Here is a 26,561-nt window from a genome sequence, read left to right as displayed (position 1 = left end):
CACTGTTAGCATGGAAACTTTGTAGAGTCTTTATATGGAACCATTGTGCTGGAAGAGGTCTCTGAGGTCATCTAACTCAACATCCTACAAAGGTAAGGTTCTGAATCACACACCGTGTGAGTTAACACTCTAAGTAGAATTTGTGTCATACAGCAAGATAATTAGAGAGGAGAACACTCCCACACAGTGAAGAGTGTTCTCTTCCACTCCTTCTCCTTGACTGTGTGAATCTTACTTCTTGTGGAGAGTGTTTGCTTTCCTATTTATTTATTTATTTAGAATATTTATATACCGCTCCCTATTGAAAAATTTCGGAGCAGTGTACAAGGTAAAATGAAAATAAAAACAGAATAAAACAGTTAAAACAAAATTTAAAAAGAAGCAAAAAACAGAAATCCAAGGCTGCATGTTAAAGAAAGGCTTCTTTGAATAAAGATTTTTTCAGGAGGCGCCGAAAGGAGTACAAGGTTGGCGCCTGCCTGACCTCCAGAGGCAGGGAATTCCACAGGAGGGGCGCCACCATGCTGAAGGCTCTTCCCCTGGTGGATTCCAATCGGAGGATGGATCTAGGTGGAACCACCAGGAGCAGGCCCTCGGATGACCTCAGTGACCGGGCAGGTTGGTAAGGGAGAAGGCGCTCTCTCAGGTATCCTGGTCCCAAGTTGCTTAGGGCTTTGTACACAAGTACAAGAACCTTAAACCTGGCCCAGTAGCGAATAGGCAGCCAGTGCAGTTCCCTCAGCAGAGGAGTTACATGCTGGAAAGGGGCAGCTCCAGACGAGCTGCAGCGTTCTGCACTAGCTCCAGCTTCCGGAGCAGCTTCAAGGAAATCAATAGAGTCCTGTGGGACCTTAAAGTCTAACAGCATTATATTTTGCAAATCTACAGAGAAGTAAGTTCTGTTGCGTTCAATGAGGCTTATGCCAAGGTAAGTGGAAAAGGATTGCAGCTTAAGAAACATATTGAGGCCTAAGGTTTTATAGGCCAAAGCCACTTCATCAGATGCAGGTGGGTTGAAAAACCTTATGCTGCATTATTATTATTATTATTATTAGTAGTAGTAGTAGTAGTAGTAGAATAACTTTTCATGGGATGCCAGTGTCAGGGGAACTTGATCCAAATGTAAGTGCTTGGGGTGGTTTTGGATTTCCAGTTTTGCAAGATTTTGCATTTGGCCAACAATGAGACTCTGGTGAACCAGTTCCCTTGTCCATCTTTTGGGTACCAGCTACTGGGTAGATGGGCCACTAAGGCATGTACATCTTCTATTATAAGTGACCAGTGAACAGAAGTGGGTTTTGCACAGGTTGGAATAGCCTTTAGTTTGATGCAGTGAAGTCTTCAAGCAAACTTACACAGCTGTCACAGTTGGACACTTTGGGTTTGTCCCATCTAAATGAAGGCAGGCCTTCTGGCTCCCTCTGCCATGGTGCATCACTATAGCCACCAAAGGGAGGGGTATGTCCACTCCATTTCCCTAAGAGGGGCTGCCCCATGGAATAGGGGAGGGGGCAGGCATATAACTGTGCTTCACATCCTACTAGTGGCTGAAAGATGTTACTGCAAATTTCAATCACACAGGCACACTTAAATTCATATTAATCATTGTATTTTAAAAATAAAATAACCCTGTGATGCACATACCTAGGGTTACCTTGGTATGCATGCCAGATTTCATGTGTCTAGGTTTCATGGTCTTGGTGCGGATGCATGGACAGACAGTCACAGAGACACAGAATCATTACAGAAATAATCAGAGATTCTTAGTTGTTAGATGCTAAGTAGAATGAGCTAACGCTTAAACTTGTTTTTCAGGCAGCAATCCAGTCTCAGCTAGATGGAGTCCGAACTGGTTTAAGTCAATTGCACAATGCATTGAATGATGTCAAGGATATTCAGCGTTCTTTGGTTGATGTCAACAAAGACTGGCGTCAAAGTATCAACACAATTGAAAATCTCAAGGATGTTAAGGATGCTGTAGTTCAACATAGCCAACTGGCAGCTGCAGTAGAAAACCTTAAAAACATCTTCTCAGGTATGAATCTACACGTGGCCTCATTCTGAGAGAACCATGGTGGAGTTGTCAGATGTACCATTAAAGTAGCCTTGACATTTTGCATGCTATTATTTCTCATGCAACTATGGTTCTGAAACCAGGATTGTGTGATATAATGTTCTTTACATTATTTATTTATTTTTGCCTTTTGCTTCTCAGTGCCAGAGATAGTTCAAGAGACCCAAGATTTGATTGATCAGGGGCAATTGCTGCAAGCCCATCGAAAGTTAATGGACTTGGAGTGCTCTCGTGATGACCTGATGTATGAACAGTACCGTATGGACAGCAAGAACACCCATGATATGAACTTAATTGACAACTATTTTGGAGATATGCAAAGACTTTCTGAAGAGCTGGCCAAGCAACTCTGGATGGTCATACAGAGGTCTCTAGTCACTGTTCGTCGAGATCCAACTTTGCTGGTTTCAGTTATTAGGTTAATTGAGAGGGAAGAAAAAATAGACAGGCGCATGCTTGATCGGAAAAAACAAACTGGGTTCATACCCCCAGGCAGGCCTAAGAAGTGGAAGGAGAAAATGTTTAGTGTATTGGATCGAACTGTCATCACCAGGATTGAAGGCACTCAAGCAGACACCCGAGAATCTGACAAAATGTGGCTCGTTCGCCATCTGGAAATCATTCGCAAATATGTCCTTGATGACCTGCTGGTGGCTAAGAATCTTATGGATCAATGTTTCCCTCCACATTATGACATTTTTAAGAAGTTGTTAAGCATGTATCACCAGGCATTGTCTTTACGCATGCAGGACTTGGCTTCTGAAGATTTGGAAGCAAATGAAATTGTTAGCCTTTTGACATGGGTTTTAAACACTTACAAAAGGTAAAGGTACTGTCTTTTTGCGATAAAAGCAAATAACTATAAACAAAGGAACACATGGTTTTAGTTTGATGTTTACAGTGGTGCATGGGCGGGGATGATACATGCTGCTGATCTATCATGTCATTACCATATGATTTGCACATTAAACCTGTTCTTTGGTCCATGTAGCCCAATGCAGTCTACTGCATGGTAGCTAGTAGTTCTCCATGGCAGAGGTCTTTCCCAGTCTTGCTTTCTGAGATTCTGATTTGTTTTGTTTTCAGTTAGAAACGTCAGGGATAGAAACTGAACTTCTGTACGCAAAGTATGTATTCTGCGATTGAGCTATGGCTCCTCCAAATCGGTGCAAATACTTAGCTGAGTATTCCAGTTTCACCAGCTGAGTGAATGAGAGTAATCTTTGAAAGATTGCACACTTAAACACATTTTACAAGAGAGTAAGTCCCATTGAACTTGGTGGATCTTAGTTCTGGGGGAAAAAATGGCTAGGCTCATATTCCACATGAACTAAGGTGTAGTCACCCACCCTGCTGCAATGTTGTGCTTGAATTAAAGGCATACAAATGTTTACATTATTAAACACCATTCTGTCTACTTTCCAGTTCCATGTTTTCAAGGAATTTATAATGCTGTCAGGAACAAGTAAAAAGTGCACATTTATTTATTTATTTATTACACTTCTATGCCGCCCCCATACCCAGGGCTCTCTGGGCGGTTTACAGAAATTATTGAGCTTTGCCCCACTTTTTGGTATCCGTATATATCATTTTCCCCCTAAGAGCAGATGAATATGATTTAAATGTATGATTAAATTTTCTGGAGAAGAATATAGCAGAATAAGTGCATTGTCAGCCAACTGCACTTTGACATCTGCTTTGTTTATGAAAATTATACATATTCTGTTAATAGCACGCAACTATCTATTTCATTTCTACACCACCCAATAGCCAAAGCTCTCTCAGCAGTTCATAAAAATTATAAATATGAAAATTAGTTATAGTCCACATCTTGGAGATGTATTTCTAATGCAGCTCCATATTGAACACATTTTCCACAATTACTATACAAGCGCTAGGGCTGCCAGTTGCATTTGTTGGGCTGTAGCCAAGGAGAGCCTGTATGAGCCTGTCCTACTCAGGGATATTTCATATCCCTTTTGTGAATGTTAAGCTTGCCTTTTTTAAAAAAAAAATCTGATCAGCTATCTAGCATTTTTATTTGCAGAGAAATAAGGGGAAATGTGCAGAAAGTATTATATCCAGTTGCACATTACGAATTGAACCAGTTCCTGTCTTCCAGTGTTCTGGCCAATAAGGGCAGAGATACTAGGATGACTGCCAGTCACTTGGCTGCTTGGGACTTTAATGTTATTAAGTTTTAATTTCTATTCTATTAAATAACTTTATTAGATTATTTGTATTTAGGAAATTTGTATTTGACCTTTCCAAAATATCTTGCTATGGGCCTGGTCCTTCTTGCATTACACCTCCTCCCACAAAAAAACCCGTCCAGGCCACGAATTCTTCCAAACACAGTAATACTTTAATCTGTTTTTTTCTTTCACTTGTCCTGTATCTATTCTTTCTTCAATTTAGCATGGAGATGATGGGAAATCCAGAACTTGCACCAGAGGTGGATGTGAATGTCCTTCAACCGCTACTTTCTGAAGAAGTGGTAGATGAGCTTCTTAGCACATACATGTCAACTCTTACAGTAAGTAACAGAAATTGTGCTTGTTCCTTTAAACACTGATTAAATGCTGATTAGTATTACTTATCCCCTTTTTCCCAAGCCAGATTTTACCTTGCATATTGCTAATGGGTTTTTTAAATGTCAGTTTGTGCCCTTGGCAAAACAATTTGGCGTGCCACTACAAACCTTTTTAACCTCCTATGCTAATTGGGTTGCTATGGACCCAGGAAGCTACATGAAATATTTGTAAAACTTTTGAAGCAAAACTTGACTTGTTCACATTCCATATTCTTCTGAATAATGATGAAGTCAATTATCCTGTAATGTATCATTTCTCCTCATTTTATTAAAACAAGCACACCATACACAAAGCTGTCAGGGGCCCAATGTACTCCTTATTGGAATGAATTGGAAAGTAAATCCCCAAATTCCTATGATAACTGGGAGTCCATTTTAACCCCAGCAACTTCACACAATAGGGTAGGAAAAACCTTAGTATTTGTTTTGAGTAGTGGAATTATATTTTTACTGTGTGTTTTTTTAACCCCCATGTCCTGTATATCTCTGTAACTGGGTCTGGGGGATAGCAACAGGGAAAGAAGGCATCAGGGCTCCTCCCCCATATGTGCGACTGCCATTTACATAATCTCCCATGATGATGCTTGGGTTGCCGTGGTGACCGAACACAGCAGGAGTGTCTTCGTATCCATCCAACAATCCATGACATGCAGTAAAGGTTTAGGCTGGGTACAAAACCACCCCTGCTATATGCCAGGTTTGCACAATCCGCACCGCGTCATGGGGAGATTATGCAAATGGAGGTCGCATGTGCAGCACATGTGGGGGTAGTTGGAGAAGCCACAATGGCTTCTTATTTATTACTTATTTATTTAAAATATTTATATCCCGCCCTATATCACTAAGTTCTCTGGGTGGCGTACAGATAAAAACATACAGTATAAAACAATAAATATACACAGTTAAAAACAAATTAAACCATAATCCAAGTTAAAACAATATATAATTTAAAAGCAATAGATGCAGTTAAAACAATGTGCCAGTGAGTTTAACCATCAAAGGCTTTGTTAAAAAGCCATGATTCTTCTCCCATTGCAATCATCCAAACACTTCCACTGTGTACGAAAACTATGAAGGACTACAGGGGTTCATTAGGTTAATTCTGCTTCAAGTTGGCTTTACCTTGTCACAGGACTTATCACTCTCATAGTGCAACACTATTTTCTTATTTGCTGTGTTTGTTTGAGGGGGGAAACTTGTTGAATATTGAGATAGATTGGGCCCATTCCATTATTTACTATGGGTTGGATGCAGATTTAGCCATATTCGAGTAGATCCATTGAAAACACTGACAGTTCAAGTTAGTTGTGACTGATTTGTAAGTTTGACTAAGTTTGGATCCAACCTGGGATGTCACTTAGGCATTCTTTTTTATTTGTTTTGATTTTAATTCTGTTAACATTGTGGGGCCCAATGTACCCCAATAGTTCTGATGTTAGATAGGTTCTTCTTCGTGGTCTCTATGCATCACACATATGGGCTCTGCGCCTGCGCAGAGACCAGACCGGAACCTACTATAGCTGAGTGGAACGTTTTTGGCGGGAACCCCTCCCCCACGCTACCGCGCATGTCCATGGGGTTCCCGCCCTTACCTCAGTTCTTCGTCGTCCGCCATTGTGCATAGACCAGCTTAACCGAACCTCTAGCGTTTTCTAGTTAACTTACCTAATCTTCTCTTTAAAACCTGTTCATTCTTCAATCTTTTCCTAATTCTTCTTACTTCTTTCTTATCTATATATATATATAAAAAAAAAGTTTTATTGTAGATAGTTTTCCCTCAGCGACTTCGGTCGCCTGAGGCCCGTATGGCAACGAAAGCCCCATTTAGGAAGTGTGTAAGGTGTGGGGCGAAACTTCCGCCGACAGACGGGCACTCTCTTTGTCTCGTTTGTTTGGGAGAAGGACACGTTGTGGAGGCCTGCCACCACTGTATGTCGTTTACAAAACAAACTAGGAAACATAGAGCCGATAGACTTCGCTCTATATTGTGGGAAAAAGCTCTCAAGGCTACTGAGGCTCCCAGTATGGAAAAAACGGCAGTTGGTAAGTCCGTTACTGAAAAAACGGCAATCCGTAAGTCCGTTACCGACAAACCAACAGACCGCGGCACTGAGGTGCAAGCCAGAGCTCATAGGGCACAGATACCCCTCACGCCTGGCTGGTCTTTGACGAGTTCTATGGCTAAGAAGATTTCAAAGAAAGCCAGAACTCCTAAACCTTCTTCGGAGCTGGAGAAGAAGAAGAAGAAGAAGAAAAAGAGGGACGCTGAGAAATCCACCTTAGCGTCGCCTCGAGCGGCGGAGTCAGTTAGGAGTCATTCCACGCCTCCCATTGCTCCGACCGCGTCGATGTCGAGGCCTCCCTCGGCATCGAGATCTCAGTCGGTGCCGATGGCCACGGTACCGACACGCCCACTCAGCCTTTCGGAGGGCGAACTAAGAGATTCCGCGTCAGCGGCTTCTTTCCAACAGCCTACAAGGCCTCAAACGTTGCAGGGATTAATCCCACTACAACCATCTCCAAGACTTACACCTCGCCGTGAATGGGACGGAGCTTCTAGATACTCCGATCCTCAGCCAAGATATGAAGACTATGAATGGGACCGATATCGTCCTCAGCGCTACTTTCTGGATCGACAGAGTCCCCGGGAAGGTTACTATGCGCACCCACCACCTATCACAAGAGTGTGCCGGTTACCACTACCCTCACCACCTGACCATCAGGCTTCGAGGGTGTCTACTCCTCGACAATGTATGCAACCTTCGGCGTCGACCGGGGCAGTTCCCACGGTACCAACAGACCAACTTCAATTGCAAGTGGTTACGCTGTCTTCTCCTGACCAAGACTACCCTTCAGATTCGGAATCGAGGGTGTCTGCGACTCCAACGATGCCCTCGCCGGAGGATGAGGTCCACGATGACGACCCTTCCTCTCCTTCGGACGATATGGTCAGGTTTTCTGACCATATGCTTAGGATGTCACAGGCATTGGGATTAGATATCCAACAAACGGACGAATCGGTTGTGGACCCCATTTATGATGTATTCCAGACTACCACTAATCAAAGACTTGCTATTCCCATCCTGCATGCATTGAAGCAAACAGCTCAACTGTCTTGGAAGACACCTGCTGTGACTCAGGCTACGTCTAAAAGATTAGAGACTCTTTATCGAATCCAGGAGGAAGGCGTCAAATTTTTGGTACAACATCCAAAGCCTAACTCCATCGTGGTTGAGTCAGCCCAAGGCCAATCGCAAAAGGCACATTCGGCACCGGTGGATAGGGAAGGGAGGAAATTGGACCAGACTGGTAGAAGGATTTACTCCTCTTCTTCTCTAGGTATTAGAGCGTCAGCATACGAAGCGACGATGGCGAGGTACCAGCTTTTCCTGTGGGAAAAGATGGGGTCGTTATGTGAACACCTCCCGGAGGACAAGAAGGAGCTAGCGAGAGTGTTTCAAAATGAGGCCTCTGCAATCGCTAGGCAGCAATTATCCACGGCCCGACACCAAGTGGACTGCCATTCGAAATCGATGATGGGCGCAATATCTCTGAGGAGACACGCGTGGCTCAGATCGGCTAATTTGACCCATGAAACCAAGTGGAGGATAGAGAGTATGCCATTCGATGGCGAAGGACTCTTTAATACTAACACTGATGAAACGCTGGACTCCATCTACAAAGCGAGAACAACGGCTAAAAAGATGGGGTTCACTGCTCCTCCAGTGCAGTATAGACCAAAGAGATGGATGAGGCCGCCAACGCAACAACACCAGCAATACCGGCCTCAGTACCAACCTCAACCTCGGCAGCAACAACAACAGTTGCAGAGGAAGAGGCCATACCAGGGTCGATATCAACAAGATAAGAGGCAACCTGACTTCTCTAAGAAGCAGCGTGTTTGACTCTTCGGCCCCAGATCCACCCCCTTTTGCGGACCGCCTAGCACCCCATTACCATCTATGGGAGTCAATAACAACAGACTCCTGGGTGCTCACTATCATCAACTCGGGCTATGCCATCGAGTTCGATGCCCTTCCTCCTTTTTCCGGCGTAGAAGTAACGGCTCCATCCCCTCCTCTGCTGCTCGAGGTACAGACCTTACTATCGAAGGGAGCCATCTCTCCCGTACCGGCAGAGGAACTCAATCAGGGATTTTTCTCCCGTTACTTCACGGTCCCGAAGAAAGATGGAGGTCTTCGACCGATCATGGACTTAAGACAGCTGAACAAGTTTATCACCCCGAGGAAGTTCCGTATGACAACGGTTACTTCAATTCTACAACTTCTACAGAAAGGAGTTTGGTTCGCAGTGGTGGATCTGAAGGATGCGTATTTCCACATATCCATCAGGAAGTCGCATCAAGCTTACCTTCGGTTTTCGATCGGTGCATTCCAGTACCAGTTCACCGTTCTTCCGTTCGGGCTGGCCACGGCACCGAGGGTCTTCACGAAGGTCATGGCGGTGGTGTGCGCCCACCTAAGACAGAAAGGCATTTACGTTTATCCATACCTGGACGATTGGCTCCTTGTAGCGGACAACAGCGAGGCGCTCCAAACGGACATTCTAACCACCCTCAACCTATTGGACTCATTGGGGCTTTGGGTGAACCACGAAAAGTCCATTTTGACTCCACAGCAGAGATTGGACTTCATAGGGGTAACCCTATCCTCTCGAGACGGGAGGGCATACTTACCTTCAACCAGGGCGAACACATTGCAGCAGTTAGCCATCGATATCGAGAGCCGCCGAAAAGTTTCGGCATGGACAATTCAGAGACTGTTAGGCTTGATGGCAGCTACTACGGCAGTCATCAGATTTGCAAGACTCAGAATGAGGATCGTGCAGGCCTGGTTTTTGAGGACTTTCGACCTCAGACACAATGCTCGACGAACTTACCTTTCGTTACCGAAGCAAGTCAGGGCATCTCTGAAATGGTGGTTCTCGATGTCGACTCTTCTCGAGGGCGTTCCATTCCAACAAGACGCGCCTTCGGTAACGATCACGACGGATGCATCCTTAGAAGGATGGGGAGCCCATTGCAGCTCCCTCACCTCTCAGGGTCGTTGGCCTCGATCACAGAGAGAACATCACATCAACCATCTCGAACTTCTGGCAGTAGAAAATGCAGTAAAGGCGTTTGCACAGATGATCGAGGGCAAGAATGTCTTGATCGCGACAGACAATACTACCGTAGTGGCATACATCAACAGGCAGGGTGGAACAAGATCACACCCTCTGAACCGTTCTGCACTCAGGATATGGAACTGGTGCATAAAGAGAAGGACTTACCTGACTGCGATCCATGTAGCCGGCAAGGAGAACGTCGTTGCGGACTCTCTCAGCAGGTCCTTCCATGTCGACCACGAGTGGGAGCTCGACGTCGAGGTGCGGGAAAGCCTTTTTCTATACTGGGGTCGTCCTGTTGTCGATGTCTTCGCTACCGAAGACAACGCAATTTGCGCCAAGTATTGCAGCAGGGCAGGAAGAGGAAAGCAATCTCTAGGAGACGCTTTCACCAGGACTTGGAGAGGAAATCTCCTATACATCTTTCCACCCTTTCCAATATTGACAAAGGTGCTAGCCAAGATCCAGATGGACAACTCCAATTGCATCCTGATCACACCGTGGTGGCCTCGACAGACGTGGTTTTCTCACGCTCTTCGGTTATCGAGAGGGGATTACATCAGGCTCCCGTCGACACCGAAGCTACTGTCTCGACACCAGGGCAGGGTTCGACACGCAGATCTGTCGATCCTCAAGATGACTGCATGGAGGATAACAACCACTCCTCCTCTGGGACCAGAGTTTTGACTGTGGACCACATTATATTAGCAGCACTAAAGCCTTCCACAAGAAAAACTTATGTAGCAAAGTGGCAAAGATTTCAGAACTTTGCTTCAAAAGATGATCAAATACCAGAATCTTGCCATTTGTCTCTCATCCTCAATTATTTATTGACACTCTTCCAGCAAGGACTTAAGCTCGCATCCATCAGGGTTCACCTTGCTGCGATTACATCTTTTCACCAGGGTATAGATGGCTTTACACCTTTTACCCATCCAACAACCAAGAAATTCTTGAAAGGTCTTAAGAACACGATACCAACTGTGAAGAGTATCGTACCACCATGGAGCCTGTCAGTTGTACTACAGGCATTGACACGCAAGCCCTTTGAGCCCATGGCTTCGACAGACCTTAGGTTGCTTACCTTAAAGACTGTCTTTTTAGTAGCCATTACATCGGCAAGACGGGCAAGTGAGCTTAAAGCTCTTAGGATAGATGTCCCATACACTATCTTTCATAAGGATAAGGTTGTGCTACGCACAGACCCAACCTTCCTACCTAAGGTAGTGTCTACTTTTCATCTGTCCCAGCATATTACTTTACCTGCTTTCTTTCCTAATCCAACTACACCTCTTGAGTCTTCTTTGCATACTCTCGATGTAAGAAGGGCTCTTGCTTTTTACAAAGACAGAACAGAGACTTTAAGGAAAACAAAGCAATTGTTTATTTGTTATGGTGAGCCTTCTAAGGGACTCCCTGTCTCTTGCCAGCGATTGTCACGCTGGATAGTGGAGACAATAGAATTGGCCTACTCTATTTCTAAATTAGAGTTAGTGAAACCTGTGACGGCTCATTCCACCAGAGCTGTTTCAACATCGGTGGCTTTCACCAGAGGTGTTCCACTGGCAGAAGTCTGTAGAGCCGCAACGTGGTCCACTCCGTCCACGTTTGTCAAGCACTACAGTTTGGACACCCGTGCAAGGCAAGACTGCTCGTTTGGGAGGACAGTGCTCTCCGAGATCTTCAGATGATGCACCAACCCACCTCCAAAGGTATGTCAGCTTGCTACTCGCCCATATGTGTGATGCATAGAGACCACGAAGAAGAAATGCAGGTTGCTTACCTGTAACTGTAGTTCTTCGAGTGGTCATCTATGCATTCACACAACCCACCCACCATCCCCTCTTGGTGGTGTGAGACTTAAAAATGACACTGTTATATTATGGAATGTACTTTATTTTATTTACACTCATGTTTATGGGGGCACAATGTCGGACTCCTGTAAACTGAGGTAAGGGCGGGAACCCCATGGACATGCGCGGTAGCGTGGGGGAGGGGTTCCCGCCAAAAACGTTCCACTCAGCTATAGTAGGTTCCGGTCTGGTCTCTGCGCAGGCGCAGAGCCCATATGTGTGAATGCATAGATGACCACTCGAAGAACTACAGTTACAGGTAAGCAACCTGCATTTTTTCAAATGTGATATTAATAACATCTATTCTTCTGTTAAACCGAAATCTTTGAAATCATTCATAATTATTTCTAGCTATGATTTTAAAGGGATTTTTAAAATATATGTATTTTTATTCCCAACACCTGATACCATTTTTTATTTTTTATTTTATTAAAAGTGTTACAAAATGTGGAGGGGGGGAGAAAAAAAAAGATGAATACCAACAATCCTCTAACCAATGGATTGATAAATGATATTAAAGGGATCTGTTGGACACCAATAGCAGATTAATTCTGTCACAACAATAGTGAAGGAGGGCTAATATGGGTTGGGAAATTGAAACATGCTCCATGACAGTTGGTGAAGATAGTGTTTCTTCTCAATTTATTATCTAAACACTTTTGTTTCTCTTTTGAATTTTAAACTTCATTTTTCTATAGTCTAACATCATCGGCTGGCTAAGAAAAGCCCTGGAGACAGATAAAAAAGATTGGCTAAAAGAAAATGAGCCAGAAGCAGATCAAGATGGATTCTATCAAACTACACTGCCTGCTATTGTATTTCAGGTATAATAGTTGATTTTAGCAAACTGATTAGAAGGGGGAAACTTTGAAAAGTTAAAAATGAGTTAAATGATGCATATGCTTTCCTTTTATTTTTGTCAATTGGATTGGTTCACTTTTTAAATTATTGTTCACTTAGGCTGCAATCCTATGCACGCTAACTTCTGATAAGCTCAATTGAACACAGTCAAACGAATTTCTAACCTTATAGAAATTGACCTGGCCTGTGTTCCTGAAACCTGGTTAGATGAAGGAGGAGGAGTTAATTTCTCCCAAATGTATCCACCAGGGTTTCTTTTGCAACACCAAGCTCGTCTAGAGGGGTGGGGAGAGAAGGTGGCCTTGGTCTATAAGGATTCTCTCTCTCTGGTCAGATACCTTATTCAGCAGTCAACCAGTTTTGAATGTCTTTAGGACAGGGATTCTGTTGGTGTACCGCCCATCCCGCTGCCCAACAGTCTCCCTGCCTAAGCTGACTGAGGTGGTCTTGAGCATGATGTTGAGGACCCCAAGGCTTATGGTCTTGGGGGACATCAATATTCATGCCAAAACTACTTTGTCAGGAGGAGCTCAGGATTTCATGGCCACCATGTCAACCATGAGTTTGTCTCAGATAATATCTTGCCCGACACATGTGGCAGGACATACTTTGGACCTGATCTTCTATGCTGGATTGGGAGAAAATGGTCTGCTGGTGGGGGAGCCTGTGGTCGCTCATTTGACATGGACAGATCATCATCTGATCAGTTTTGACCTTCAGGCCACCTGTAACCTATGCAGGGGTGGGGGACCAAATTCAATGATCCATCCCCAGAAGCTGATGAATCCAGATGGTTTTCTAAGGTCTTTTGTGGATTCTCCTGCAGGCTTAGTCAGCAGTCCTGCCAAGGTCCTGATCACAGCTTGGAATGAGGAGATGACCCGGGCTATGGATGTGATTGCTCCCAAATGTCCTCAACCTAGTTGTAAAGCTGTGGTGGCCTCACAATTCCAAGTTGTTTTGGTTGAAACTGATTATTTAGATGCATTCCAATCAGATTTCGTGCCTGGTTATGGGATGGAAACAGACTTGGTTGCCCTGGTTGATGACTTATGGGGGGAGTACGACCCTGTTGGTTCTTCTGGACTTCTCAGCAGCTTTTGATACCATCAACTATGGTGCCCTTCTGGAGAGGCTGGACCTTGCCTCAGTTATTCATGCACTGGTCGTGTCCAGGCTGGACTACTATAATGCACTGTTCGTGGGCTGCTTTTGAAGACAGCGGAAACTTCAGCTGGTGCAGAATACAGCTGTCTGAGTATTGGTGGGGGCGAGGCAATTTGATTATATAATTCATATACTGCGCCAGCTGCACTGGTTAGCGGTGTGTTTCTGAGCCCAATTCAAAGTCCTGATTTTTATCTTTAAAGCTCTAAACGGTTCGGGACCTAGTTACTTGAAGGACCGCCTTCACCCATATCAGCCTTTCTGCACTTTAAGATCAGAAAGAGATGCCCACCTGTGAGAGCAATTAGGTGGGTGTCCACACGAGAGAGGGTCTTCTCTGCAGTGGCCCCAAACCTGTGGAACAAACTTCCATCAGAGGCCCACCATGCTCCATCCTTGCAGCCTTTCAAGAAGGCATTAAAAACATTTGATTTTACCATGGCCTTCCCATGATATACTCCCAACAGTATAATGTTATTGCTGCTATTGTTATTCCTGCTGGTGTTATTGTTTTAATTGCTATGTTATTGTGAACATGTTTTTATTGCTTTTAATATTTTATGTATTTTATTGTTGAAAGGCGCCTTGTGAGGGCCTCTGCCCTGAAAGGTGGCCAAGAAATGTTTTAAATAAAATATTTTTTTGAATAAATATTTATAGGTTCGCACTGTTGAGATATTCCCAAATCCCATTCTTTGGCACTTCATTCCTGAAAGTTATGGTATCTCCTCCCAACACACAATTACAATTGGTGATATTGCACTTAGTTTTGGTTCTCCTCTACTGGCACTCATCAGTTGTTTCCAGCATTGATACAAAGGTGTACAGCCACAGCTGATGTCTTTATGTGACATCAACAAAGTTATTCATAGCATTGGTGGGCAGAAGAGGTGGATGAAGGTCCTGTAGATTATTTGGGCAAAAAAACATTGTTCACTTGAGTGTCTGTGAGCAGAGTTGTGCTACAAGCTCTCTCCTATGTGCCCAATAGCTGTATTCTGCTAGAAACATGATTAATACCTGACTGCTGCACTCTGATTGAACTATGATATCAGCTAATTGGTTTCTGCTTTTAGATGTTTGAACAGAATCTTCAAGTGGCTACCCAGATAAGTGAAGATTTGAAAATAAAGGTACTACATCTATGCCTTCAGCAAATGAGTTCATTCCTCAGCAGGTAAAATTAAACGTTAGCATTCACTTGCTGCTTCTCTGTAACTTTGGAGGAATGCTTTATTTCCAGATATGTTGCCAATTTGTAGGAACCCGTATCTGTTGTTGTTCATCTCAGCTGTTCTCTCTCTTAAGAGTGAAATGTTTAGCCTCCTGCTTCCTAGTGTGAAGAGAAACAGAAGTTGTGTCAGATATGCATCTTACACTCGGTATGACACAAGCAAAGGTGCCTTTCCCATCCACTTCCCATTATTAATAAAAGTTTTAGCATTCTTCCCTTATGCACTTGAGCTGTTTTCTCCCATTTCCTTATATCTTGACTTCAGCTGCTGCATAGCTGAAGTGCATAAGGAAAGAGCTCACAGAGCTTCTGATGCTACTTTTGGGGTCATTTAAAGAGCCTTTTGCTCGTGTCGTGGTTTAGGCAAAGCACATTACTCAACCAATCTCTATGAGCAGAGATGGCACAAGCTGCTCTACTTGCCCTGTAGCAGCAGTCTGCTGGGAACATGATTGAATCTGGCCCTTCAGCCCTTCAACATGACCCCTGTTAATAAGACATTGCTATAGAATATTCCACAGTAACAGATTTACTGATAGCATAGTAGCCTTGGTGTTTGCCATGTCCACTGTGATTTGTGTCTGAAACCTCAGAATAGATGTCCTTTGTCATCTTCTTTATAACTTTTAAACTAATGAACTGCACATAATGAGACATCTTTTTTTATTGCAATAAATATCTGGAAGACTTTTCTCTGGGGGTTTTCAGATCCTGAGCCTGTTTCCATTTGTGTTACGTGGTGGTGGATTCTAATGGAAAAGAGGCAAGACTTCCTCATTGCTTTTGCAGGCCACCAGGGACCACAATGCTCACTTCCTGAATGGTTTATATTTCTCTCTATTATTGAGGTTTTTCTCCACTTCTTTTATACAGGTACAAAGAGGAAGCACATTTATATAAAGAAGAACACCTAAGAAACCGTCAGTTTCATCCATGCTATGTTCAGTACATGGTTGCCATCATCAACAATTGCCAGACATTTAAGTAAGTTGATCAAACTGAGTTTTTTTTTAAATGAAAAGCTGGATTTAGTATCTAATTTAAACGCACACTGAGTTTGTAATGCAAACATACTACTATGATAGTATTGTTGTCTTTGTAAGGTTCCATTTTTTGTAAACTGGCTAAAGAACTTTAGCTATTGGGCAATATAGTGTTGCATTATTTTTTCAATACAATATATATAAGCCCTAGATTTTATCACACACTATATCAATGAAAAGATGGACTATGTAGGTAGCAGCAGTTGTATTCCAAGTATGAGTCTCAGGAACAATTCCTAACATATAGTATCACTGAGGAGTACAGGTCAGGTTTTGCACCTGTAACTGTAAGAAGGGGTGAAGAAGCAACAGACTTTCAAGCAGCTGGGTCCTTCTCAATCTGATATATTGCAAACTCAGACTACCAGTTTAATGGCACAATAAACACTAGAGATGTTTTCTTCAGCGCAGAGGGTGGTAGTGGTGATGATGATTATATCACATACAAAGTACCTAAAATTTTCTGAGTGTTGTGCAGAGACTGAAAAATAGCCTCTCTTCACAGGCTCACAATCTATAGACACTATACAAAAGGGGGGGAAAGGTGAGGTAGAGGAAAACTCACAAATTCAGGTGCCAATTATTGAAGGCCCCCAATACGAAATTGTTCTGAGCCAGTGATTTAAAAACTTTCTATGTTCATTGACCCCTTTCCACACCAATTTATCTGCTGAGGAACCTCTGAACATCTGCTGCAGAACCCCAACAGTTTGGAAAGTTTTCTGGGGCGGCATCTTGGGGTGCCTGCAGACAAGGCGTTTATTGTGCAATCATCCTGCCTCATTAATATAATTTTATGGAGGAGGTGCAGGAGGTAGTCATGCACATGTCGTTGTTCTCCATTTGTAAACCTCCCATGTTTTCCTGCGACTTCTTCAGTCTCCCTTCTTTCCTCACCAACATACAAACAAACAAAAATCACTTAAGGAGAAAAAGTTGTGCGATGCCTTTTGATTAGTAAGCACTAGGAACCCTCCATCTGGAAACACACTTACCTTATATGAGCCACTGGCCAAGCCAGTTGGAACTCACTTTTGCTCCAGTTGAGCTGAGAGTGTGCCCTAAAATAAACTCAATGCTTTCCTATGTATTTACATTGCAGGGAAAAATTGATAATGGTAGACAATCTTTCAGAGAAGTCTGTCCCACCATTTCTAATGTTCTTGGTCAGGAGCTCCTGATAAGTGTCCAAGGCACTTGGGTCTGACCTTGAAGTTCCTTGACACAGTTTGAAACCACAAACATTTTACACTTGGCATTGATTTGAACACTAATGTTTCTCAAATGGTAATGGCAACTTAGTTCATGAAGAGCTATTGCACGTAAGTTACCAAAGCTTTATTATGTGGCTGGTATATTCCCTTCAGTGGAGGCTAACCTCTTGTGACATTACATGATAATTTGAAGTGGCCCTCATGGATACTGAAGGATCTTGTCTTGCTTGTCAAAGGGAATCGATTGTCAGTTTGAAAAAGAAATACTTGACTCCTGTGATGGAAGAATTCATGACAAGCAGTCACGCATGCATCGATGCAGTTCTAGATGACGTTGCCAAGGAAGGATGCTCAAGCCTGCTAGATGAAGTCTTCATGGATTTAGAGGTTAATTTTTCTTTCTGTCAAAAAGTCTTTGAAAGGGAAATCTATGTCTGTAGTGGCAAATAGACACAAATGCCATGATATGAGATACATATGTATAGGTAATGTGGATATGCATCCAGAGCTCATCGAGTCATCACTGAGCTTGGATGTATCTGATGAGGATGGAGATGTGTAGGAATGCAACAAATTGAAGCACGACTAGAACTCGATCAGGTCAAAAGTACTGAGCCATCCTGGAGATTGAACTGGCTGACTTTCTCAGATGCATGAGTTCTTCAGAATAAAAACAATAATATTTGCAGTTTCTCATTGTTAGGTATCAATCATCACTTTATTCCACCTATAAATTATTTAAATAGGGTACATTTTTGAGCACCATACTAGATGATATAACATTTCAACATCTTGTAGGATTAAAGCAATGCTTCTAAAGTCAGTTTCTAGAGGAAACATTATGATCAATGTTTAAGATCCTAATAGGGCACAAATTCATGCCTGGAAGCTCACAATTTCTGGTTCATTGAACATCCTACAGATCGATTGGACTAGACAACAGCAAGCTAGAAGCAAAGAGAGGACATTGCAGATGCCTTTAGAGGAAATGCTCCCTGAGGATTAAATGTTTCCTGAGGTTGCTGAGGCCCTAGGGGCACTAGCTAAAATTGATCTGGATCTTAACATTCATTCTGGAACCCTGATACGGCAATTGGCCAACCCCAGAGTACGTACAAATTCTACTTTAAAATCTTCCAAAAGATTTTGCAAGGGGTATGAGAGGTGCAAGTCCACACTCCCAATACCCAGCTTCAAGTTGGGGCAAACTTTGATGCTTCCAAGAAAGAGGAGGAGAAAAATCCCTTACCGCAGTGGGCCCAACACATTGATACAGGGGAACACCAGACGTGTTTCATAACACTATCCAATTCAGTTTTGAATCCATTGAACCAATAACAAAACCAGTTAGAGTATTTTTTAATACTCAGTCACGGATTGAGAATGAAAAGGTTTATTTCAGTAGAAATTATTTTTCTTAAATACTTTACAAAAGAAATGTAAATAATTATCCACATTAGTCCTAAAGATTTGCAATGTTCATCCTCCCACAATTTTGGCACAGTGTCTCAGTTAGGCCCAAGAGTTCTGTTGAAGACCATACCTACTTCGTATGAAAGACTTGAACACATTCCAGTTTTCTAGAATAATTATGATGCATTTACAGCTCTGGGATGTACAATTAGGGACATGAAGTTGAAATATACTGTTCAAAAATGGCTTTACCAATATTTCTTGTGGTTGCTTGTTCTCTCTCTTAGCCACATCTTAGTGAGCTGATGACAAGAAAATGGCTGGCAGGATCCAATGCTGTGGATACAATCTGTGTAACAGTAGAGGATTATTTCAATGATTTTGCAAGAATAAAGAGGCCCTATAAGAAGGTATTTGCAAAGTCTAATTTTGAATACTTCATCTGTATAGCCTAGTGGAATGACAAGCTGCTTTACAACTCCTGAGCATTTTATTATCGCATTGACTTTGAAATCAGTAAAAGTAATGAAGTGCATTAAACTATCACATTAATATATATATTTATAATCTGATCTTACATTGATGTAAAGCTCATTCTCTACAAATGGGAATTCTGCCAGGAAACCTCAAGATAAATTCCTGTGATCTATTCCATTCAAATAATAATGACCTTGTCAGATACATTTCCTTTAACTTCACTGAGTGCTTGCCTGTACAAGTGAAACAGCGCTTACAAAAAGAACAAATACTTTTAATTTGTAATCTCTTAATTGTGAACATTGGATAAATTTCCCCCTAAAATTTGCATAGTAGATCTTCACTGGATTTTCTTTATGTTGCGTGGAAGCTGAGAACTGATGCAAAGCAATAACACTATATGGGCCTGGGTCAGACAATCATAACTCGGTTTAAACAGAACAAACCATTTCTCCCAATGCATACAGCCCCTTCATTCCTCCTTCTGTGGCACAAGCAATCAAACTAGGAAACTTCTAAAGATAGTGTTGAGTTTCATCTGTACCAGGAAGGTATGGTTACCAATTTCTGAATAAGCCAAGATTGGCCATGGCTTGGAGTTGGTTTAATATTCCAGCTTGTTCCAAAGCTGGTAATCATAGTCAATTTGTTCAGACAAAATGGGCAGCTCAAAGATGAGTAAGCAAACCCCCAGTCCTAAGAAGCCTGAAGGAACCCTCTGTCTAGGAAATGGAGAGCATGGCTGGGGGTGGGGAATGGAGGGTGATATAGACTAAGTGGGAAGTATTTTAACTTCTGGCCTGGTTCTGGAAGTTCCTGCACCTCAGGGCTTTGAAATATTTTGAATACCCTTTGTGCCAGGTAGATAATCCTTATATTGCTGAGGACATTCTATCTAGAAAAAGGAGTTCTTAAGTAAAGTATTAGGGAGTTTATTAAGTGCCATAGCTACTCAATTCATATGGAATATCTAATTTTTATTTATTTATTATTTATTAAAACATTTGTATCCCACCCTGTATCACTGGGATTTCAGGGTGGCATACAGATAATTATAGTTAATTAGCTGTGTAACAGATCTGCGTGGGAGGATGACTTTCTCTACTCCTGAACCCCTTGTTTATAAAGGGTTTCCTCCCTCCCCCCCCCCCCCGCCCAACAAAAGAAAATTATGATAGACTGCTACTGTTAGGTAGAACTTCCTGACACTCCCTATTCTGTCCAGCTGTTTGGAGAGTTCTAAACCCTTCTGCCAAGTACCCTCCCTTTAACCTAGCTCTAGGAAAAGGACAATACTTAAAACCCCAAAATTCATGTTTTTAGATTTTTTCTGATCATGTACACGAAGACCTGTCTGGGTGAACAGCATTAAGGCAGTACCATATGTGGAAGTGGGTAAACATTTCTGGACATACACGACACATACACATGCTTTCCACTTTATAGGTAGAGATTACATTTATATCCTGCCTTTTTTCCTCCCAAGAAACCCAAGGCGGCGTACATAATCCTCTCCATTTTATCCTCACAACAACAAACCTGTGAGGTAGGCTGGGCTGAGAGTCTGTGACTGACCCAAAGTCACCCAGTGGGCTTCCATGGTTAATTGGGGACTAGAACCCAGATCTCCTGATTCCCAGTCCAACACTTTAGCCACTTCACCACACTGGCTCCCAATAAAAGTTAATGTGTATTGGCAGCATGTAACGCCGGTGTTGCACTATAATTTAGCCACTAGCTGGCACTGTATCATTGAACATATAGAGCATTGCCAAGAAAGGAAGTTTTCAATTCAAATCACATGTCTGCCATCTAAAGAGGCCCATTGTAAACCTCCAAATAAACCAGAAGAAAGCTCATGTGATGAACCTCACAATCCGAAAGTGTGATACCCTCCATTTCTAATGTCAGTAGTCTAGACAGCAAATCAGAAAATTGCATAGTGGCTGAATCCACTTTCTTAATGACCCTAAATTTACATATCAAAAGAGCCAGCAAATTTGAACTAGGTGGATTATTATAAAAAAATAGCTTAAGGTGCAGGAGTTTGTTGGCGAAACAAGTTTCCTAGCATAGTGCCAACCTACCAGATGCTCTAATGGGTACAAATGAGCTAATATAGGGGTTTATCAAAAAGTCTTCCTGGATTGATTGTGCCTCAAAGGGGCTGCATGTGCAAGGCAAAATGCTACAGCTACTGTCTAGAAGCTGTAACCCATGACTATTTTACAAGCTTCTGGTAGATTGTTTCTTATATATTGATGAAGCTTCTTATACTTCCCCATTTCCCCTTTTTTAGGTATGCCATGCAAAAAAAAAAAAGCCCATACAATTTCACGCATGTCTTTTCCCTCATGGTTTTGCTCAGAGTGATTTGTTGTTGAATTTTATTACAGAACTTTTTACTGTCAACCCCACTTCCAAAATTTAAAATTCAAAAAATGATTCCAGGATGTTGTGTAGACTCTGCCAGATGTTTCCAGGGCATATCAGAGGAAGTACATCTAGTGCTGGTACACCCTAGGGACCGGTCCAGAACAAATATGGGCGGTCGCTCCCTGTTACTAGACACCATAGCTGTCATCTGGAAATAGCAGGCCCATCAATATATCTGCTATAGAATATGGGACCCATCTGGATCCAGAAATTTATCTTCTAATGTGTGTCACTAATTCAGTGTTTATTTCTTTCAACCCCATTGAGTGTAGTGTAGATTTTATGAAAATAATTTTAGCCTATTAAATATTAAAAGTAATAGAACCAAATATCACCTATAAATGTACTGGTTGCCAATTGTATATTTTTCAGAAAATGACTATCGAATGCCACCGTAGAGTTGTTGTGGAGTATATCAAGGCTATTATGTTAAAGCGTATTACTTTCAAGAATGCAGAAGAAAGAAGAGAAGGTGCTGAAAGAATGAACAGAGAAGCTGAACAGTTCAGATTTCTGTTTAAGAAACTTACTCTTGTAAGTATAAGAAAACTGGATGTCACTGGTGGAGAGAGCAGTCACAATTGCTTCTTCCTTCACTGCAATCGTGTGAAACCCGTCTTGAGTCTGGAGACCCTTCTAAATGGGGTGAGGTATTGGGAGGGGGAATCCTTGTGTGAGCAGAGCACTTCCTCTCATGAAGGTCCCTTCCTCTTGTGGAGTGCATGTACTGGATCCAACCCGTAGTCACTTACCCCTAAGTCAGCAATATATTTTAGTATGAGTAATAAATTCAGAGACAACTCAAATAGAAAGCTGTATGCAATTGTCACTTAGTCATTCAGTAGATACAGCAATCAGCACTCTTTAAAAGGGGGAGGGGGCTTTGAAGTCAAACTTCATAATTAAAAATGATGAAAATACAGTGCTGGCATATGATAGGCTATCTAATTTAAATATGCTATTTTGTTAGAAATAGTAATTGTGTATAGAAAAAATATATTAGGCAAAATCCAACAGCGCAATAGACTTTCTTCTACCTTCTTCCCCTCTACAGACTCCTGCACCACCCCAGAATTAGCTCCAGAATGTCCCCCAACCCTCTAGAGCTGATTTTGAGGGTGCACAGGGGGCTGCAAGGAAAGGGGGTATCACCCCACTCCTGGTTCCACTGAAGGGAGCAGTTCCATCAACATAAGGGCTGAGTGGAATTCAGTTATCATGTATGTGTAGGATTGCTGAAAGAATTTCAGTATGGTCTTGATAAAAATATTGGTAAGCTGAGTAAATCTTACAGCCACAATCCAGCACGGAATTAAACATACACTCACTAAAATCGAGAGACTTAAGTAGTTATAACCTCTGTGTATTGTAGCCTACTTTTAGAAACAATAAAACCAAAATGATGTGTTTTTACCATTTTTTCTCATACTGTTAGGTGCATATTAAACATAACTCAGAAAAGATTATATTTAATATTATGATCAATTAATAGGGATCTGGGGAGGACACAGAAGGACTGTGTGATGTTATTGAAGCCATTGCAGAAGTCTTCAAGTTGACGGATCCTTCACTGCTTTATCTAGAAGTCTCAACTTTAGTTAGCAAACACCCAGATATCAGGTAATATTGTTAATTTCTAGAGTTAAAATTTCTAACAATATTTTCTTTCAAAATCATGAGGGCTTTACAAATGTTGACATGTGATTTTACGTCAGTCCTTTTTCCTCATGATTAAGCTCTTATGTGCAAGAGATATAGAATCGAAGTCAATGTTTGAACACTTACGGTAGAGCCCTCACTATCCAAATCTGTTGAGGTATGCAAATTACCCTAATGCTGTCATGTAATAGGTAAATATGGCCTTATTAAACAGCAGTACTCTACATTTTATCTGAAGATTTTACTATGCAGGTGCTTTAGTGGTCCTTGGAGTAGGGTTTGCCCAAATGAGGTGTCTTGGGTGGCATTACTTGTTATGAAGGAAATGCAGGCTCTGGCCAGGTGATATGGGTCAGGGATTTGGAGAATAGTTACCTTGAAGGGCAATGGTTGATCCTTCCTCTGCTTACTGACTTCCCCTTTTAAATGCACCTCCTTGCCATTCAGTTTCTACATCCCAGCTAGGCACCAAAACCAGCAGTAAACCTGCCTGGGTTGGGGGAACTCCCTTAGGGGAAGAATCAGTATGTGCAGCAGAAATTAAGCATTTCTTCCACTCACAACTCTGGCACGATAAAATAGACATAAACCAGTTAGATAACTTTTGGGAGCACTGGACATTGTTCAATACTAAAATGAGGGATTTAATGGTGATAACCAACCATATAATACTTCTCTCTCCCCTGTACTTTGAGCAAAATGTTTACTTTTTAAAAACCACTGAAAAATATGAAGAACCTCTAATTAAACTTCTGGCATAAGGAAGTTCCCGCACATACAAATCCACTTCCACGCTTCATAATCTGACAGAATTAAATTTAACTAGAATAGTGTGTTACGAGCAGAAAGCCATAGCAAGCAAGGGGCTGCGTGTTGGAATAATTAAAAAAATAGTTTGTGTAAAATATTTCACTCTACTGATTTAAAAGATAACTAATTTCCAAATATAGATATGGCAATTGCTCCCTAAGCTATAAGCAAACCCCACTTCCTGTTAACCCAGACTGTTAATTTACTCTAGTTTGTGTAAATGCCAGGGTGGTCCATAACAAGACAGCTGTCATCCTTGATTTATAGAGGATGAAAGGGCTGAACTGCTATTTGTCTCCAAAATTTGGGTTGGTGATTTGAGGGAAGGGGAGCTGTCCATCTAGCTATACATTGCTGGAGGTTCAGTGGGAGAGAGCTGCTGTCATTTATAAGAAATTAATCTCTTTCACCAGGAGACCAATCTGTTTACTGGGTTTAAGTGTTTGTACCTGGTGTTGGGCAAGAGAAGAAGAGATTAGGCATTCTACTTGTGTAGAAGTAGCTATGGCTTCTGGCTTCAAAGCTACTGAGCTAGCTATGGTGGTTTATGGAGTCCTGCTGGAAAACTCCAGGACAGTCATATTGTGGTTATCTCAACTTTCACATTGGAGAGGCTTTATGGGGTGCAGATTGGGGCTTCATGGTTGCTGTGGCAACCATAGGGTTGTCTCAATATGTTATTAGCCCAACCCATTTGGCAGGGCATATTCTCAACCTGGTGTTTTCAAATGGGTGTAAGACTAGAAGTCTAAAATTGGTGTGGACCTCTATGACCCCATTGTCATGGTCAGATCTAAACTTGAAGAAGTTTTAAGTTGACTGTGGCTATTCCCCTTCACAGCGGTGGTCGGCTCATTAAGATGGTCTGCCCTTTGAGACTTACAAAAGCTGAGGATTTCCTGAATGTCCTTAGAGAGTTTCTGGCCAACATGGCTGGTGCTCCTGTCAAGGCTCTCGTCTCAATACAGTATGGTGAGATGAATAGACTATTTATACAAGCATCCTCTCTGGCACAGTCAAGGCAAACTAACTCCCTGGGTTACTGGGGATCTTCTGGAAATGACACAGGTAGGATGTGTGCTAGAACACAGATGGCACAAATCTGGCACATTATAGTGCCTACTTAATTGTGGTGGCAAAGTAGTCATACTTCTATCTCTATTGCGTCTGTGAATAGCCATTCAGCAGAGCTTCTCCAAATGGGGAATAGATTGTTGGAATCAGACCTAAATCGGAACCTGATGGAACCCTTGGAGGACTGTTGTGATAAGTTTGAAAGATATTTGAGAATAAAGTCACTCGTACCCTAATTGAATGTCAGCATTCATGTCATGTTGCTTTTTTCATAAACAGGTTTTGTACTAATGTTGTACTTCTTTGATTGGCAGGGATGATCATGTTGCAGCTTTGTTGACAATGAGAGGAGATGCTAGCAGAGAGATGAAGCAAACCATCATTGAAACTCTGGACAAAGGTCCAAGCCAGCCAAATCCAAACTATGTGCCAATTTTTAAAGAAATTACAGTTCCAACACTAACTGTGCCAAAGCTTCTTAAGTAATAGTTTTAAATAACATTTTTGGTGTGGTGTGGTATTAATACTTTCAGAACATTTGTAGCCTAATTTGGCTATGCACTTGGAAAACGCATTAGGGTTTCTTGCTGGGCTTTTAGTTTTTCTGTCTCGTGTTAGTAATTGCAACAAGATGTAGAGATGGCCAGATTGGTCACTTGAAGAATATGCACTATTCTGATGGCCAGAATGCTTTGAACTGGCATCTTTCACTATCAGCAATAGACTTTTCCCACAATTATTTATCTCGAAGGTTGTGTACTCTGATGCATAATTGCATATGTTTTAGAAAATGTAAAAAAGGATGAATTTACTTTTAGGGTGAACAAATGAAAAACAATTTTTGAGGTACATCAGTGATTTGGTTTTGTTCTTCATTCAATTGATTTTCGCAGGATTTGAAGAAGAAAAAATGCAGAAATGATTACTAAATAAAATTTAAAAATAAATATAGTAAGCCTGGCATTGGGTGTTGGAATACTGTTCAAAGCTCCCTCTCCCTTCAGGGAACTGTCACATTATTGTTACAATAACAACAATGGAAAATAGAGGCATGGGTGTGTAGGGGAAGACTGTGATTACTTCGTACATGTACTTTGGCTTAGTTACAATAAGGTATAGTAGGGCAATGTGTATTTTGTTTCAGTGTGGACAAGTAGCTTGAGGGACCAAGGATGCTTGCAGATGGACATAGTGTTATCAATTAAAAGGCATTGTGCAGCTATTCAGACTTTTCCTTCTTTAATGGAATTTTGTGGTACGAAGAAACAACATTGGAAGCAGCAGTGGGAAACATGGGAGGGTTACACATGGAAAACAATTATGTCTGGGCTCGTCATAAAATTCTGTGGGGCAAGGCAATTGCCAATAAAAGCCTGGTCTGGAAGCACCCCAAGAAAGGTAAAGATCATGGACTATGACTGTTATGTAGATGAAAGGAGTAGCAATTCCAGGGCGAACATGAGAAAGGAAGCAGGGGAAGACAATGGCAAGAAATGAGACTTGGGGGGAGAGAGAGAACAGGTGGG

The 26,561-nt window shown here is 42.0% G+C and overlaps 1 protein-coding gene across 2 annotated transcripts in view; it reads left to right on the top strand.

Annotated features, from left to right (window-relative positions):
* EXOC3 (exocyst complex component 3) overlaps window positions 1-26,264 on the top strand; it is a 29,802-nt gene extending 3,538 nt beyond the window's left edge. For both annotated transcript variants that reach the window (XM_063130320.1, XM_063130329.1), the window contains exons 3-13: window positions 1,816-2,035; window positions 2,216-2,897; window positions 4,493-4,610; window positions 12,346-12,471; window positions 14,752-14,852; window positions 15,783-15,893; window positions 17,403-17,553; window positions 18,867-18,989; window positions 21,865-22,026; window positions 22,985-23,112; window positions 25,350-26,264. In XM_063130320.1, the coding sequence (XP_062986390.1) occupies window positions 1,816-2,035; window positions 2,216-2,897; window positions 4,493-4,610; window positions 12,346-12,471; window positions 14,752-14,852; window positions 15,783-15,893; window positions 17,403-17,553; window positions 18,867-18,989; window positions 21,865-22,026; window positions 22,985-23,112; window positions 25,350-25,521 (2,094 nt within the window). In that variant the 3' untranslated portion in view covers window positions 25,522-26,264. The remainder of the gene's footprint in view (window positions 1-1,815; window positions 2,036-2,215; window positions 2,898-4,492; window positions 4,611-12,345; window positions 12,472-14,751; window positions 14,853-15,782; window positions 15,894-17,402; window positions 17,554-18,866; window positions 18,990-21,864; window positions 22,027-22,984; window positions 23,113-25,349) is intronic.
* Window positions 26,265-26,561: the final 297 nt, after the last annotated feature.

This window comes from Elgaria multicarinata, chromosome 1 (genome assembly GCF_023053635.1).
Source record: "Elgaria multicarinata webbii isolate HBS135686 ecotype San Diego chromosome 1, rElgMul1.1.pri, whole genome shotgun sequence".
Lineage (NCBI taxonomy): Eukaryota > Metazoa > Chordata > Lepidosauria > Squamata > Anguidae > Elgaria > Elgaria multicarinata.
The sequence above is the reverse complement of the archived record's forward strand: the minus strand, read 5'-3'. Positions and strand labels throughout refer to the sequence as shown.